The sequence below is a fragment of the Oncorhynchus kisutch genome, linkage group LG22 (assembly GCF_002021735.2).
Source record: "Oncorhynchus kisutch isolate 150728-3 linkage group LG22, Okis_V2, whole genome shotgun sequence".
In the NCBI taxonomy this organism is placed as follows: domain Eukaryota; kingdom Metazoa; phylum Chordata; class Actinopteri; order Salmoniformes; family Salmonidae; genus Oncorhynchus; species Oncorhynchus kisutch.
In genome coordinates, this window is record NC_034195.2 from 1,661,536 (window position 1) to 1,679,685 (window position 18,150).

Genomic DNA, 18,150 nt, shown 5'->3' on the forward strand with positions numbered 1-18,150 from the left:
TGGGGGTCGGAGTAGTCCACAGTGTAACCTTCTAGTTGCATCAGTTCATGGGGCTCAGACTTCTTCTCTCTATAGCTGCACATTGCAAAGGTGTATTGGCTGACCTGCAACAGTTAACAAGGGTATAAAATTGCATTATAAATTAGTAAAAACACATTACACAAATATGTTTGCATTACACTCCAGTTTTTTTCTGTCTCCCTTTTATAGATTGCTGCATATTTCTCTCTCTGGTCAACATGTGTTGCTTCATGATTCAAAAACAAACTTTCTTCCTTGTGGAAAAGTCCACTAGGAAGAAACAATCTGTTAGAAGTTATACATTTGGTGAGTATACCTTAAAATATTGTATTATTCTCAATGAAACAAGTGTCAATGAATCATGACATTTAGCCTACCTGGACAAGAACGAAATATCTTATTTTCCAACGTTTCCAAACTCTCTGTCCCAACGCATAAAGGTACCTACAAATACAGAAAGATTAAGATTCTTAATTGAAACATCTAATGTTAACTGTGTTTTATCATAAAGGTACCTACAAATACAGAAAGATTACGAGTCTTAATTGAAACATCTAATGTTATCTGTGTTTTATCACCGTGTAGCTGGAACTCAAACTCATTTACCACTGTCGGGATTATAGATTTGAAGAAGTATTAACCCAAAGCAAATTCAATTCAATATATTATTTATAAAATATAAAACACGAGATGCATCTAAAAATGACAAGATGTCCAGATGACAACAAGACACAGCTCCAGTATCGGCTCTATTTATTTGGTCATCAGGAAGTCATTGAAAGATTTAGTCGGGTGACCAAGGTAGGTAGGTTAAATAAAAGAAATCTAATATTGAGCAGCTCTTTTACAAAAATATTTCCAAGAATATAGACTATTTTATCATTCACTGAGAACATAAGACATGTTCTTATAAAATACATATTATTACCAGCACAGTGAAAAATGATAGGTTTACAACATTTTATTGAGGTTTATGCTGCAAATATTGTGACAAAGGGTAGGCCTAATTTATGAATTGCAAATAACAACTGTGATAGGCCAAATTGTAGAAGCATAATAATTTCAGCCATGACACAATCAAGCAAATGTTTTCTGAGTCTCTTCCCTTGGAAAACTTGACCATTGTCAGAAATCAAATGATTAAAATCTGGAAGCTCCATAACCAAATCACCAATTCACCGAAGTCAAACAATGAGGAATAACGCATGTGGGATATGGGAAAGTGGAATGGATGAAATCCATAGATTGTGAAAACACTTTGCAAAGAGGAGAGGGGCTGCCCTTTATGAAAAGGCCCCCAGTCCAGGTGGTGAGCCCTCGTGAATGCAGACCTGAATATCTGGGCCTCTCCAGGAGCAGAAGTAATCATCCACATGTGAACATTATTTTCCGTTCTTACTCAAACACCTTTCAGCCACTCATGATCCCATTTGCGACCCCAGAGGTGCGGACCAATGAACACGCGGCCGCAGGAACATTTTCTGTCCTTGATACAATGCATACTGCTCATGCACTTCCTAAAGCCAAGTACACGCATTCATGTTTTCATTGGTAGGCCTAGTCTATACAAAATTAGAACAGCAGTTACATATATTAACTCTACAAAGAGAGAGCAGCCACAGTAGTTAAAGCTGTCACTTGTATGAGAAAAGCAAGTACTTACCGGTGCAAAGAGAGCCATTGATCAAGATTGAACCAAATCAAACATATTAAGTGTGAGAAACAAAATATCTCCAGAAAGGACATTGTCAAAAGGGGTTTAAGTTAAATATTAAATAAAAACATTAAAATAAGGTTATATTCAAAGGGGATAACAAGGCAACTAGATAGAAAAAACGACCCTGTAAGCCTATCAAAAATGGTCAGAGATCTCTAGATAAAAAATAAAGAAATTTAAAGCATTTTTTCAGATTTGTCCTAATAGTTACCATCTATCAATCTTCCCAATTGTTTAAAATGTTAAACACAGTATATAAATTATTTGAACATTTGGAAAAGTAAGTAAATAGGTATTGATAAAAACTCAAAACTGGACAATAACTAAATGAAACAGGCTGCAACATCAACCCTGCAGCTACTTCAAGTTTTGGAGTAACAATGCACCTGTGTGGACATTTGTTAGAACTGCACCTAGATGTTGCAAAGTACTTTGCACATTTTACATTCTCAAGCTTTCTCAACGTCCACACGAACCCCTTAGCCAAAAACAGGTTCATGCACACACGTACATACACCCTCGTGGTGTCTGTCCTGACTCCATTGTACACACACCCTGGTGGTGTCTGTCCTGACTCCATTGTACACACACCCTGGTGGTGTCTGTCCTGACTCCATTGTACATACACCCTGGTGATGTCTGTCCTGACTCCATTGTACATACACCCTGGTGGTGTCTGTCCTGACTCCATTGTACACACACCCTGGTGGTGTCTGTCCTGACTCCATTGTACATACACCCTGGTGGTGTCTGTCCTGACTCCATTGTACACACACCCTGGTGGTGTCTGTCCTGACTCCATTGTCTTCCAGTCATTATTAGTAGCCTCTCGGCCCCCTTCAAAAGGCTCTCAACACCAATAGATTATTTTTATTTAAATGGAACCTTTATTTAACTAGGCAAGTCAGTTAAGAACAAATTCTTATTTACAATGACTGTAGCGACACCTCAAGCACTGAGGTGCAGTGCCTTAAACCCCCTGCGCCACACAGAGAGAGAAAGAGAAAGAGAAAGAGAGAGAGAGATTTTGTAAGATTCTTCTACATGTCCAGGGGAACACTACAAAAGCTGAGCAAAAAAAAGAGCCCCCTCATCCAGCTGGTCCTGAGTTCACAAACCTGTTTTACTATCACACTAAAGCCTCAGGACCAGAGCAACCAATTAATCAGAATAAACTAAAATTATAACACAGTCAAAACAAAACTACATGCCTATTGGCAAACACAAGAACAAAGCAAAATGCAGTGCTATCTGGCCCTAAATCAACAGTACACCATGGCAAACTATTTGACCATGGTTACTGATCAAAACCTTAGAAAAACCTTGACAAAGTACAGACTCTCTGAGCACAGCCTTGCCATTGAGAAAGGTAGATGCAGGAAAACCTGGCTCCCTGTAGAGGAAAGGCTGTGCAACCACATCACCACAGCAAAACCTGAGACAGAGCTGCATTTCCTGACAAAATGTTTAAATATATATCAAACAATTAGAGTGTCATTTCCCCAAATTGTAAACCCTTATTTAAGTTTTCAAAGACCTCTCTGATGAAAATAGGCTACCCGTCCTATTGGGGGAAGACGCAGAGAGCTGTGGGTTGGCAGCACACTACATTGCTGCCTGCCATAAAATGAGAGACCGTGTCTGACAGACCAACCAACATGCACATGTCCTCTATGCCATTGTTATGGCCGATTGCATGGTTATTTTTACCCCTGATTATTGTTGTTACTGATTGTCCTCTATGCCATTGTTATGGCCGATTGCATGGTTATTTTTACCCCTGATTATTGTTGTTACTGATTGTCCTCTATGCCATTGTTATGGCCGATTGCATGGTTATTTTTACCCCTGATTATTGTTGTTACTGATTGTCCTCTATGCCATTGTTATGGCCGATTGCATGGTTATTTTTACCCCTGATTATTGTTGTTACTGATTGTCCTCTATGCCATTGTTATGGCCGATTGCATGGTTATTTTTACCCCTGATTATTGTTGTTACTGATTGTCCTCTATGCCATTGTTATGGCCGATTGCATGGTTATTTTTACCCCTGATTATTGTTGTTACTGATTGTCCTCTATGCCATTGTTATGGCCGATTGCATGGTTATTTTTACCCCTGATTATTGTTGTTACTGATTGTCCCGTTGACAATATGGATTATTATTATTTTATTTATGTTAATATTGTAAATGTATCAAAGTAAAGTACGCTTTGGCAATATGTACATTGTTACATCATGCCAATAAAGCATATTAAATAGAATTTAAATTGAGAGAGAGGGGGGGAGTAAAACACAGGAACAACAGTAATACCAGAGTGGATGGAGCCCATTCACTCACATATCTGTCCCCAAAGAGAAATAAAGGGGGTGAGAGAGAGAGAGAGAGAGAGAGAGAGAGAGAGAGAGAGAGAGAGAGAGAGAGAGAGAGAGAGAAAAGAGGGGGTATCTGAATGTAAGGGATTGAAAAAAGGGAGGGGTGGGAGGAGAGGAGAGCAAGAGTTCTTAACTCTTTCCGACTTGGTGAATTGAAAGTGTGAGAGAGGATGAAGAGAGAGGGATATAGAGAAATAGATAGGAAAGGTGAGCAGGGAGGTAGACAGAGATGGGGAGGAAGGCAGACACAGAGGAAGAGAGAGTAAATGTGCTGAATGACTATAAATAAAAACTTTGTTTTAAGTGAAGAGTAGAGAGAAAGAGAGGAGACAGAGCGAGCATGAAAGCGCTCCTCTGTTTATGCATGTACTGTATATCAGGGTTGTGGTCAATTCTGAATTGAGTTGTGAATTGATCTTTAATACCAATTGAATTTTGGAATTTGAATTGCATTGGGCCACACCCCACAGGAAGCATAACTTGAATACAATTTGAATGAAATTGAAATGGCTTATTTATTCTACACATCAACATTTATGTTGACATCATGCATGGTTACCAATGCCATGTAGCATCTGGTTGAAACATTTTAAACAATTAAGGCATTCTTCTATGGGACAGATCAAAGTTTACCGGGGGAGGGGTGGTCCAAAATAGGGGCTGGTTGTCAAACTTTTCATTTTTTTGCTTTGGGGAGGGTAGTGTATTTTTTTCCACTGGTATACATTGTCTATTCTGCTCGTATTTTCCCTATAAACAGCTTGACTGACTTTTGATATTATAAAGCTTAGAAATGTTTTTTTTAAATTTTTAAATTAAACTTCAGCTAATGCTTCATATTACGAATGACCATCCTTCTGTACGTCTATATCTGTATAGCAGTGCACCCCGGTGCTCCAACTGACTCGACCCGTTGAACTTGAAGTGAGGAAGTCTGCAGTAGCCATCTGCTATAAAGAAATACATGTCAGTGTCTTAGCATGCCACCTGTATATCTCTATAACTCTGGGGATAGGCCTAAGCTTCTCTTCCTTTATATAGGCATTATATATACAGTACCAAAAGCTACTCATTCAAGGGTTTTTCTTCATTTGTACTATTTTCTACATTGTAGAATAATAGTGAAGACATCAAAACTATAAAATAACACATATGGAATCATGTAGTAACCATAAAAAGTGTTAAACAAATCCAAATATATTTTATATCAGAGGTTCTTCTTAGTACCCACACTTTGCCTTGATGACAGCTTTGCACCTGCTTGGCATTCTCTCAACCAGCATCATGAGGTACTCAATTAACAGGTGTCCCTTGTTCAAAGTGAATTTGTGGAATTTTTTTCCTTCTTAATGCGTTTAAGCCAATCAGTTGTGTTGTGACAAGGTAGGGTTGGTATACAGAAGACAGCCTTATTTGGTAAAAGATCAAGTCCATATAATGGCAAGAACAGCTCAAATAAGCAAAGAGAATCATCATTACTTTAAGACATGAAGGTCAGTAAATACGGAAGATTTCTAAATTTTCACAGGAAAGGAAGACTCAGAGTTACCTCTGCTGCAGAGGATAAGTTCAGGGATTTTGTAGGCATATATAGTCAGGTGTATTATTAAACAATTACACCAAACAGGTGCTGATGATCATCAATTAAATGTGTAGGTTAAAACACAATCATTAACTGAAACAGAAACAACAGTGTAAGAGGAATAACCTGGGTGAGGAACAGCCAAACTCAGTTAACAAGGTGAGGTTGCTGAAGACCACCATGGCAAGACTGAGAACAGCAACAAGACACAAGGTAGTTATACTGCATCAACAAGGTCTCTCCCTGGCAGACATGTCAAGGCAGACAGGGGTTTCCAGATGTGCTGTCTAAGCTCTTTTGAAGAAGCACAAAGAAACGGGCAATGTTGAGGACCGTAGACACAGTGGTCAGCCAAGGAAACTTACTGCAGCAGATGAAATACAGATCATGCTTACTTCCCTTCGCAATCAGAAGATGTCCAGCAGTGCCATCAGCTCAGAATTGGCAGAAAACAGTGGGACCCTGGTACACCCATCTACTGTCCGGAGGTCTGGTCAGAAGTGGCCTTCATCGAAGACTTGCGGCCAAAAAGCCATGCCTCCGACGTGGACACAAGGCCAAGCGACTCAACTATGCACGAAAACACAGGAACCGGGGAGTAGAAAAATGGCAGCAGGTGCTCTGGACTGATGAGTCTAAATTTGAAATATTTGGCTGTAGCAGAAAGGAGTTTGTTTGCCAAAGGGCTGGAGAGCAGTACAGGAATGAGTGTCTGCAGGCAACAGTGAAGCATGGTGGAGGTTCCTTGAACGTTTGGGGCTGAATTTCTGCAAATGGAGTTGGGGATTTGGTCAGAATTAATGGTCTCCTCAATGCTGAGAAGTACAGGCAGATACTTATTCATCATGCAATACCATCAGGGAGGCATCTGATTGGCCCCAAATTTATTCTGCAGTATGACAATGACCCCAAACATACAGCAAAAGTCATTAATAACTATCTTCAGCATAAAGAAGAACAAGGAGTCCTGGAAGTGATGGTATGGCCCACACAGAGCCCTGATCTCAACATCATCGAGTCTGTCTGGGATTACATGAAGAGAGAGAGGCACCTGAGGCTGCCTAAATCCACAGAAGAAACTGTGGTTAGTTCTCCAAGATGTTTGGGCCAAACTACCTGCCGAGTTCCTTCAAAAACTGTGTGCAAGTGTACCTAGAAGAATGGATGCTGTTTTGAAGGCAAAGAGTGGTCACACCAAATATTGATTTGATGTAGATTTTTCTTCTGTTCACTCACTTTGATAAATATAAACTGTTAACATGTCTATTTTTGAAAGCATTCTTACTTTGCAGCATTTCTTCATGCCTAAAACTTTTGTACAGTACTGTATTTAATTGGTTTTATTTATTTCATTTAATCAAATCTCTGAAAACTGAACCGTGCGGTCGACAATTATTGTTTTAAGAAGGTAGCCCCCCCCGTCCAACAACGACTGCCTCGCCTGGTTCACTAACTACTTCTCAGATAGAGTTAAGTGTGTCAAATCGGAGGGCCTGTTGTCCGGACCTCTGGCAGTGTCTTTGGGGGTGCCACAGGGTTAAATTCTCAGGCCGATTCTCTTCTCTGTATATATTAATGATGTCGCTCTTGCTGCGGGTGATTCACCTCTACGCAGACGACACCATTCTGTATACATCTGGCCCTTCTTAGGACACTGTGTTAACAAACCTCCAGACGAGCTTACACACCATACAACACTCCTTCCATGGCCTCCAACTGCTCTTAAATGCTAGTAAAACTAAATGCATGCTCTTAAACCGATCACTGCCCCGCACCCGCCTGCCCGACTAGCATCACTACTCTGGACGGTTCTGACTTAGAATATGTGGACAACTATAAATACCTAGGTGTCTGGCTAGACTGTAAACTCTCCTTCCAGACTCACATTAGGCATCTCCAATCAAAAGTTAGATCAAGAATCAGCCTCCTTCACTCATGCTGCCAAACATACCCTTTTAAAACTGTCGATCCTACCGATCCTAACTGACTATCCTACCGGCAATGCCATTTACAAATTAGCCTCCAACACTCTACTCCACAAAATGGATGCAGTCTATCACAGTGCCATCCGTTTTATCACCAAAGCCCCATATACCACCCACCACTGCGACCTGTATGCTCTCGTTGGCTGGCCCTCGCTACATATTCATCGTCAAACCCACTGGCTCCAGGTCATATATAAGTCTTGGCTAGGTATAGCTCCGCCTTACTTCAGCTCACTGGTCACCATAGCAACACCCACCCGTAGCACGCGCTCCAGCAGGTATATTTCACTTGTCATCCCCAAAGCCAACACCTCCTTTGGCCGCCTTTCCTTCCAGTTCTCTGCTGCCAATGACTAGAATGAATTGCAAAAATCACTGAAGTTGGAGACTTATATCTCTCTCTCACTAACTTTAAGCGTCAGCTGTCAGAGCAGCTTACCAATCACTGCAGCTGTACACAGCCCATCTGTAAATAGCCCATCCAACCAACTACCTACCTCATCCCCATATTTGTTTTTGTTTTTCTGCTTTTTTGCACCCCAGTATTTCTACTTGCACATCCTCATCTGCACATATTTCACTCCAGTGTAAATTTCTAAATTGTAATTACTTCGCCACTATTGGCCTATTTATTGCCTTACCTCCTTACTTAATGTGCACACAACGTGTACAGATTTTTCTATTGTGTTATTGACTGTACGTTTGTTTATCCCATGTGTAACTCTGTGTTGTTATTTTTGTCGCACTGCTTTGCTTTATCTTGGCCAGGTCGCAGTTGTAAATGAGAAGTTGTTCTCAACTGGCCTACCTGGTTAAAAAAAAATGAAAAAAAAAAAATAGGCTATAAAGTTTTGCATATTCTACACATTGAAACACAAGGAATAGTGTTTTTGTCATTTGTTATAGGCTGTTTTTAAGGACACATAAAATGTCCAATATCCCTTGTTTATTGATGGCGCTGGCTGCGCCATGTTGGATCTGAATGCATATAGATGTCCATCAAATTTCTCAAATGTCCAGTAAATTAAAATCTTCACCTTCATCTTGTCCAGCGCCAAATTTTACTAAAAGGAAACTCTGAAATTGTATATTGTTTTTAATTAAGATTTTAGAATATTCACACAAATCTGTCGTCAATTCAATGGAAACCTAAAGACACCGTAAAGTCTCAAGTGCGCTAGTCCAGTGTCACTTTGATTATGCCTGCACATCATGGTTCACCAGCAGCCCCAGAAATCTAAAGAATAAGACAAACTTGTAAGAATTGAACTTAAACTCCCATCTTATACTCATCTGGAGCATTTTTTAAATCTCTATCTCTGTAATATGTCTGTATTTATGTCATTGTATATGTATTTATGTAAAAAATAGGGACCACGATGGACATAAGTCCCCGACTTTATTGTGCAATCCCCATCCCTTTAAAAAAATCTGTGTATAAACGTATTGTTTTTTACCGACAAATACAAATCTAGCAACCAATCAATCAATCCAAACTGTGCAGTGGCCAATTGATGACTGGAAAGAGACATCTGTTTCAAAACACCAAAAAAAGTGTGACAAACTAGACATAGTTTATTTATTGTCGTGTTGGAAACACAAACCATGGAATTGAAGTGCCCGAAGTCGGAATGCATTGATTATTGGTAGTGTGGTGTATCGGTACAGAAACCTGTTGGTGGAAAATGACTTACTGACTTTATTGGGTAAATTTAGTTGCAGTGTCATGTACACGTTTAAAGTGGCGTTTAAATACAAAACTAAATTGACAATACAACTTTCATAAAACACTAGCTTGGGTCTAAAATTATTTTGTGAGCCTTGCGGAGGGCCCTGACCTTAAAGATCTCATCCAGGCCTGTCTGGTTGACTCCAAGTACCTTGCTTCCTGTGGTGATAATCCTTCTCAGCATATTTCTCTGGCTGACAGTGGCATTGCCAAACCAACAAACAACACAAAAAGTTTATATACTCTCAATGTTAGATTCATAAAACAGAGTCAGTATATTACAGTCTACATTAAAAGATCCCAGCTTTTTGAGAAAGTACAGTCTGTTGACTGTTTTTGTAGATCAGGTCTGTACATTTACTCCACTGAAGCTTATTGTTCAAGAGGAGGTAAAATACCCAGGTATTTGTATTCCTCTACAATCTCTATATTCTATATTAAATTCTCTATATTCTGACCTCTGATAGATGTTGCAGAGGTAGGTGTTGTACACTTCCTGAAGTCTATGCACATCTCCTTGGTCTTGTTGGTATTGAGGACCAAGTGTGATTCCTCACACAACTCTACAAAGTCATCTAGGACCCATGATGTTCCTCGTCATCATGCAACAGGCTGATCATAGCAGTGTCATCAGCGAACTTAACGAGGTGTCTGTCAGGATGGGAACTAGGACAACTATTAGTATTTATTATTAATTCATTCCATATACAGTACCAAGCCAAAAGTTTGGACACTCATTCAAGGGTTTTTCTATTTTATTACTATTTTCTACATTGTAATAATGAATAATCAAAACTATGAAATAAGACATTACCAAAAAAGTGTTAAACATATAAAAAACATATTTCATATTTGAGATTCTTCAAAGTAGCCACCATTTGCCTTGATGACAGCTTTGCACACTCTTGGCATTCTCTCAACCAGCTTCACCTGGAATGCTTTTCCAACAGTCTTGAAGGAGTTCCCACATATGCTGAGCACATGTTGGCTGCTTTTCCTTCCCTCTGTGGTCCAACTCATCCCAAAACATCTCAATTGGGTTGAAGTCAGGGGATCGTGGAGGTCAGGTCATCTGATGCAGCACTCCATCCCTCTCCTTCTTGGTCAAATAGCCCTTACGCAGCCTGGAGGTATGTTTTGGGTCATTGTCCTGTTGAAAACAAATGATAGTCCCACTAAGCGCAAACCAGATGGGATGGCGTATCAATACAGAATGATGTGGTAGCCATGCTGTTTAAGTGTGCCTTGAATTCTAAATAAATCACTGACATTGTCACCAGCAAAGCACACCCAACCATCACACGTCCACCTCCATGCTTCACGGTGGAAACCACCAAGATCATCCGTTCACCTACGCTGCATCTCAAAACAACAAAAAATCGGGCTAATCAGACCACAGGACAGATTTCCATTGGGAATAATGACCATTGCTTGTGTTTTTTTGGCCCAAGCAAGTCTTCTTATTATCGATGTCCAATAGTAATGGTTTCTTTGCAGCAATTCAACCACGTAGACCTGATTCATGCAGTCTCCTCTGAACAGTTGATGTGGAGGTGTGTCTGTTACTTGAACTCTGTGACTATCCTCTGCAGCAGAGGTAACTCTGGGTCTTCCTTTCCTGTGGCGGTCCTTATGAGTCAGTTTCATCATAGTGCTTGATGGTTTTTGCGACTGCACTTGACAAAACTTTAAAGGTTCTTGAAATGTTCCGTATTGACTGACCTTAATGTCTTAAAGTAATGATGGACTTTAGTTTCTCTTTGGTTATTTAGCTGTTCTTGCCATAATATGGACTTGGTCTTTTACCAAATATCTTCTGTGTACCATCCCTACCTTGTCACAACACAACTGATTGGCTCAAATGCATTAAGGAAAGAAATTCCACAAATTCACTTTTAACAAGGAACACCTGTTAATTGAAATCCATTCCAGGTGACTAACTCATGGAGCTGGTTGAGAGAATGCCAAGAGTGTGCAAAGCTGGGCAAAGGGTGGCTACTTTGAAGAATCTGAAAACTTTTTTGGGTAATACATGATTCCATATGTGTTATTTAATAGTTTTGATGTCTTCACTATTATTCTACAATGTAGATAATAGTAAAAAAAATATTATAATAATAAATAAATAATATGGAATGAGTAGGTGTGTCCAACTTTGCCTGGTTACTATATTTCATATAATTATAAATATGGCATCAAAAATGTTGGGAATATGATATCCACCTAGCTGATCATTGTCTGCAGCCGGCTCTGATTGTAGTGTAATGAAACAGGCAGGGAGACTGAGCTCAGTGAACCCTCACCCTTGTGGCCTGTAGCCTTGGATGGCATCGACTGTGTCACAAAAGCATGCCGAAGTGGCAAAGTCGATATACACATTTAGAAACCCTGGGTCACTACAATAATTGTTATATGTGGTCGTAAACATCATCTTAGTTAATTCTTTGAGGGGGTAGGTTGTTCGATATATGTACAGTACAAGGGGAGGGTCATGTGAAAATATTGTTAACGTTGGGGAGGGGGGTGCATTTGTTTTTTTTAAACACTGAGATGGATCAGCCCCACCCCCCACTGAATTTCGATCTGTCCCTAAAACTATTTTGAAATAATTACAGTGGTCTCTAAACATTCTAAGGACATGTGGGTTGTCTATAATTCAAATACATTTATTTGAAAAATACTGTTTGACATCTGAGATATAATCAAACAAATATTTGAAAAGGTATTTGTATTCTTTGCATTAATAAGTGTCCGATTTGTCAAATGAATGAGACTATGTTTTATGTCTTGGTTGAATGGCTTTGAATTTCTTTGAATTAAATTATACTTCCTTCAATTCAAATTCTGCTTCCTGTGGGGTGTGGCCAACTCTCTCTCTCTCTGATGTTGGTGTCAGATTGCAGTCTTTCAGTCTTTGGGAGTACTGAGCCAGAACCCACCCTGTGCCTCTTCTCGCTCTCCCCCTCTCTTTAACTCACTCCCTCGCACTTCCCCCTTCTCCCCTTTTTCTGGTAGGTTGGAGGTGGTGGCAGATTGCAGTCTTTGGGAGAACTGAGACAGAGCTCCATCTTCTCTTCTCTGCCTCTTCGGCTCCCATCAACAGATGGCTGCTTTTAATGGTGAAGCACTCAACCTGAAAATACAACCTCTCCATCTCTCTGTATGTCTGTCAGTCTGTCTCTCTTTCTCCCCCTCCTCTTAGTCTCTCTCTACCCCTTTGCTCGCTTTCTTTCTTATTTCCTAGAATGGACAGTCCTCAGGTGTGCCTAGTGTGTTTATGTGTGTGCGTGTGTGTGTGTGTGTGTGTGCGTGCGCGCGCCCTGGTGTCCTTGACACTCCAAGGGTCAGCTGAGATGATAATAAACTTTTGAAGGCACTAGCCAATTAGGGGGAGCCACTTACCATCCAGATAGACTGATAGATACACACACTTGCAAGAGTGTGCATGCGCAAATGCGAACACACACTTCACTCAGCACCCCGGTTCTCTTCATTAATTAGCAGAGCCATAGTTATGAGGTGACCTCACAATGCTGCCCATCAGGGAGGCGGGGGCACTGTTGTAGACCTCAACCAGTCCTCCCAGGGGAATTGCACGAGAGGTCTTCACAGGTCCAAACAGATGGACCTGGGGCGTTCCCACCGGGATCCGATATGCATAAAACCATTTTTTATTATATCGAGTCCCCTTCCAAATGGACCGGAGGACAACTAGACTAGTTCCGTACAGACCTGGGCAGATACAGACCCGATCGGAGTGAAGGAAGCAGAAGAAAATATATGTTTTAAGCTACTTTATTAACCAGAGCTGATAAAGGGAGAGGTGCCACTCTAGTCAGTGGGGGAGGGGCCGTACTGTGATCTGTGATCGAGTTTAACAGGGAGCAGCAGTGTTGTCATGTTTGCGGTTTTCGAGCTGAATTGGGCCACTTTGAAAACAATGTCGCGGGTGAAAATGCATTGGTTGCAGGTTTTTGGGCTATTTCTAAGTTGCACCGAGGCCGCCATGGCATTTCTCTTAAAATATATATACACTGCTCAAAAAAATAAAGGGAACACTTAAACAACACAATGTAACTGCAAGTCAATCACACTTCTGTGAAATAAAACTGTCCACTTAGGAAGCAACACTGATTGACAATCAATTTCACATGCTGTTGTGCAAATGGAATAGACAACCAATTTCACATGCTGTTGTGCAAATGGAATAGACAACAGGTGGAAATTATAGGCAATTAGCAAGATACCCCCAATAAAGGAGTGGTTCTGCAGGTGGGGACCACAGACAACTTCTCAGTTCCTATGCTTCCTGGCTGATGTTTTGGTCACTTTTGAATGCTGGCGGTGCTTTCACTCTAGTGGTAGCATGAGACGGAGTCTACAACCCACACAAGTGGCTCAGGTAGTGCAGCTCATCCAGGATGGCACATCAATGCGAGCTGTGGCAAGAAGGTTTGCTGTGTCTGTCAGCGTAGTGTCCAGAGCATGGAGGCGCTACCAGGAGACAGGCCAGTACATCAAGAGACGTGGAGGAGGCTGTAGGAGGGCAACAACCCAGCAGCAGGACCGCTACCTCCGCCTTTGTACAAGGAGGACCACTGCCAGAGCCCTGCAAAATGACCTCCAGCAGGCCACAAATGTGCATGTGTCTGCTCAAACAGTCAGAAACAGACTCCATGAGGGTGGTATGAGGGCCCGACGTCCACAGGTGGGGGTTGTGCTTACAGCCCAACACCGTGCAGGACGTTTGGCATTTGCCAGAGAACACCAAGATTGGCAATTCGCCACTGGCGCCCTGTGCTCTTCACAGATGAAAGCAGGGACACACTGAGCACATGTGACAGACGTGACAGAGTCTGGAGACGCCGTGGAGAACGTTCTGCTGCCTGCAACATCCTCCAGCATGACCGGTTTGGCGGTATGTCAGTCACGGTGTGGGGGAGGCATTTCTTTGGGGGGCCGCACAGCCCTCCATGTGCTCGCCAGAGGTAGCCTGACTGCCATTAGGTACTGAGATGAGATCCTCAGACCCCTTGTGAGACCATATGCTGGTGCGGTTGGCCCTGGGTTCCTCCTAATGCAAGACAATGCTAGATCTCATGTGGCTGGAGTGTGTCAGCAGTTCCTGCAAGAGGAAGGCATTGATGCTATGGACTGGCCCGCTCGTTCCCCAGACCTGAATCCAATTGAGCACATCTGGGACATCATGTCTCGCTCCATCCACCAACGCCACGTTGCACCACAGACTGTCCAGGAGTTGGCGGATGCTTTAGTCCAGGTCTGGGAGGAGATCCCTCAGGAGACCATCCGCCACCTCATCAGGAGCATGCCCAGGCGTTGTAGGGAGGTCATACAGGCACGTGGAGGCCACACACACACTACTGAGCCTCATTTTGACTTGTTTTAAGGACATTACATCAAAGTTGGATCAGCCTGTAGTGTGGTTTTCCACTTTAATTTTGAGTGTGACTCCAAATCCAGACCTCCATGGGTTGATAAATTTGATTTTCCATTGATAATTTTTGTGTGATTTTGTTGTCAGCACATTCAACTATGTAAAGAAAAAAGTATTTAATAAGAATATTTCATTCATTCAGATCTAGGATGTGTTATTTTAGTGTTCCCTTTATTTTTTGGAGCAGTGTATATTTCACCGTGACCTGCTGCTGACTGTCAGGCAGGCTGTTGCTGAGTGTGTGTGTGTGTGTGTGTGTGTGTGTGTGTGTGTGTGTGTGTGTGTGTGTGTTGAGAGAGCACTACAGTTATTGGCTGAGTCCCCGTGAGCGAGAGGAGACAGAGCATCACGCACGTTGTTGCAACTTTTTACCAGTTGTAGGTATTTAGATTGTGAAGACACCTATTTCCAACCCTTTTTCCATAAAACATATCAATACGCTGAACTGATGCACATCAGTAATAATAATAACAATGAACTGGAAAACGACTTTGGACTAGAGCATATTACATAAATACGCTCGGAGGTGGCTTAAACTGCATTCTAATATTGAACTGCTTAAGTGAAACGGTATCAAGCGAAGGGCTTTATGAGTACTCAGTTCTTGGGTCTCGAGAAAAGAACATTTGAAACGGAAGTTATGGAACTCCCTCGGGTGGTTCTTTGAAACTGACATTAGACTAAATGTGGAAAATGATACATTTGCCTCTGTTGGCCATCAAGTTTATTAATTGATATGCCATTGCAGGCTACCATTTGATACAATACATATGTTGAAATGACGATATCACTGGAGTCAATGCAAATCAATTTGTGCCACTTGTGTAGCCTACCTGGAGCTGGAAAAACAGCTTAATAAACAGCCTATAACTTCAGTTTATTGTTGTTGTAGCCTTGTGTTATTATGAACACATTAGATTGACAGTAACAGTAGTCAGATTAGGCTACAGGTAAAACTAATTCTAAAAAATAAACACTGGCTGTTGTTGACAAGCATATTCAGTTCATATACATATTATTAATATTTAATTTAGCGATTGAAATTATGACCCCATTCTCAGTAGCCTATTCCAGCGGGCTATTGGGAAACACAAACACTTATTGCGAAATAGCCTCGCTATTCATGTTGAATAAATTAGTCTGTTAATTTGAACTAAGCAAGCTGCTAAATTGTTCCGTTTACATCTAGCCTACATCTTGTCTAGGCTACTGTAGACTATATTAAATGAGATGTAGACCTATCAGGGGCTATAGGCTACCTGCCTTTATCCAAGAAAACAATGGCAAATTTTATTAAAATCATAAACCCAGATTTTTGACAGTAGCCTATGTCTGTTGAAAAGACAAGTCAATCTCGCAAATGGGCAATTTATCACGGTTTGTTGTCAGATTTATCTATAGTAATGCACATGTATGCACAAAGGGGATTTATTTACAATTATAAACTGGGTGGGTCGAGCCCTGAATGCTGATTGGCTGACAGGCGTATATCAGGCTGCATACCACAGGTATGACAAAACATTTATTTGTACTACTCTAATTATGTTGGTAACCAGTTTATAAAGCAATAAGTCACCTCTGGGGTTTGTGGTATATGGCCAATATACCACGGCTAAGGGCTGTGTCCAGGCACTCCGCGTTGCGTTGTGTGCATAAGAACAACCCTTAGCCGTGGTATATTGGCCATATACCACACCTACTCAGGCCTTATTATAAACCTGCCTTGAACCCAGAATGCTGATTGGCTGAAAGCCGTGGTATATCAGACCATATATAACGGATATGATAAAACATGACTTTTTACTGTTCTAATTACGTTGGTAACCAGTTTATAATAGCAATAAGGTCCCCTGGGGATTTGTGGTATATGGCCAATATACCACGGCTAACAGCTGTATTCAGGCACTCTGCTTTGCGTTGTGCAGAGAACATCCCTTAGCCGTGGTATATTGGCCATATACCATAACCCCTTGTGCCTTATTGCTTAATCATAGAAGTCAAGCGAGTTAAATCGACATCCATTGATGGAACATGATCTGGTGAATTTAATAAGGGCAAATTATCTTTTCTCTTGCCACATAGTCAAATTCCTTTATTATGTAATGTCATATCTTGCAATAATTATTATTTTGAAGAAACCCGAATTTAGCTTCTAATGTCATTACAAGTTACTATGATAGTCCTCCTTAATTGGCTCGATAACATTATGGATATGGCTGGGTCGAGCCCTGAATGCTGATTGGCTCGATAACATTATGGATATGGCTGGGTCGAGCCCTGAATGCTGATTGGCTCGATAACATTATGGATATGGCTGGGTCGAGCCCTGAATGCTGATTGGCTGACATTATGGATATGGCTGGGTCGAGCCCTGAATGCTGATTGGCTCGATAACATTATGGATATGGCTGGGTCGAGCCCTGAATGCTGATTGACTCGATAACATTATGGATATGGCTGGGTCGAGCCCTGAATGCTGATTGGCTGACATTATGGATATGGCTGGGTCGAGCCCTGGATGCTGATTGGCTGACATTATGGATATGGCTGGGTCGAGCCCTGAATGCTGATTGGCTGACATTATGGATATGGCTGGGTCGAGCCCTGAATGCTGATTGGCTGACATTATGGATATGGCTGGGTCGAGCCCTGAATGCTGATTGGCTGACATTATGGATATGGCTGGGTCGAGCCCTGAATGCTGATTGGCTGACATTATGGATATGGCTGGGTCGAGCCCTGAATGCTGATTGGCTCGATAACATTATGGATATGGCTGGGTCGAGCCCTGAATGCTGATTGGCTCGATAACATTATGGATATGGCTGGGTCGAGCCCTGAATGCTGATTGGCTGACATTATGGATATGGCTGGGTCGAGCCCTGAATGCTGATTGGCTCGATAACATTATGGATATGGCTGGGTCGAGCCCTGAATGCTGATTGACTCGATAACATTATGGATATGGCTGGGTCGAGCCCTGAATGCTGATTGGCTGACATTATGGATATGGCTGGGTCGAGCCCTGGATGCTGATTGGCTGACATTATGGATATGGCTGGGTCGAGCCCTGAATGCTGATTGGCTGACATTATGGATATGGCTGGGTCGAGCCCTGAATGCTGATTGGCTGACATTATGGATATGGCTGGGTCGAGCCCTGAATGCTGATTGGCTGACATTATGGATATGGCTGGGTCGAGCCCTGAATGCTGATTGGCTGACATTATGGATATGGCTGGGTCGAGCCCTGAATGCTGATTGGCTGACATTATGGATATGG

The 18,150-nt window shown here is 41.6% G+C and overlaps 1 protein-coding gene across 1 annotated transcript in view; it reads right to left on the minus strand.

Annotated features, from left to right (window-relative positions):
* LOC109867510 (calcium-dependent secretion activator 2) overlaps positions 1 to 18,150 on the minus strand; it is a 185,979-nt gene that overhangs the window by 110,541 nt on the left and 57,288 nt on the right. The window contains exons 7-8 of the mRNA XM_031801768.1: positions 399 to 465; positions 1 to 104 (exon numbers count right to left, since the gene is read on the minus strand). The exon at positions 1 to 104 is cut by the window's left edge and continues 23 nt beyond it. Coding sequence (XP_031657628.1) covers positions 1 to 104; positions 399 to 465 — 171 coding nt within the window. The remainder of the gene's footprint in view (positions 105 to 398; positions 466 to 18,150) is intronic.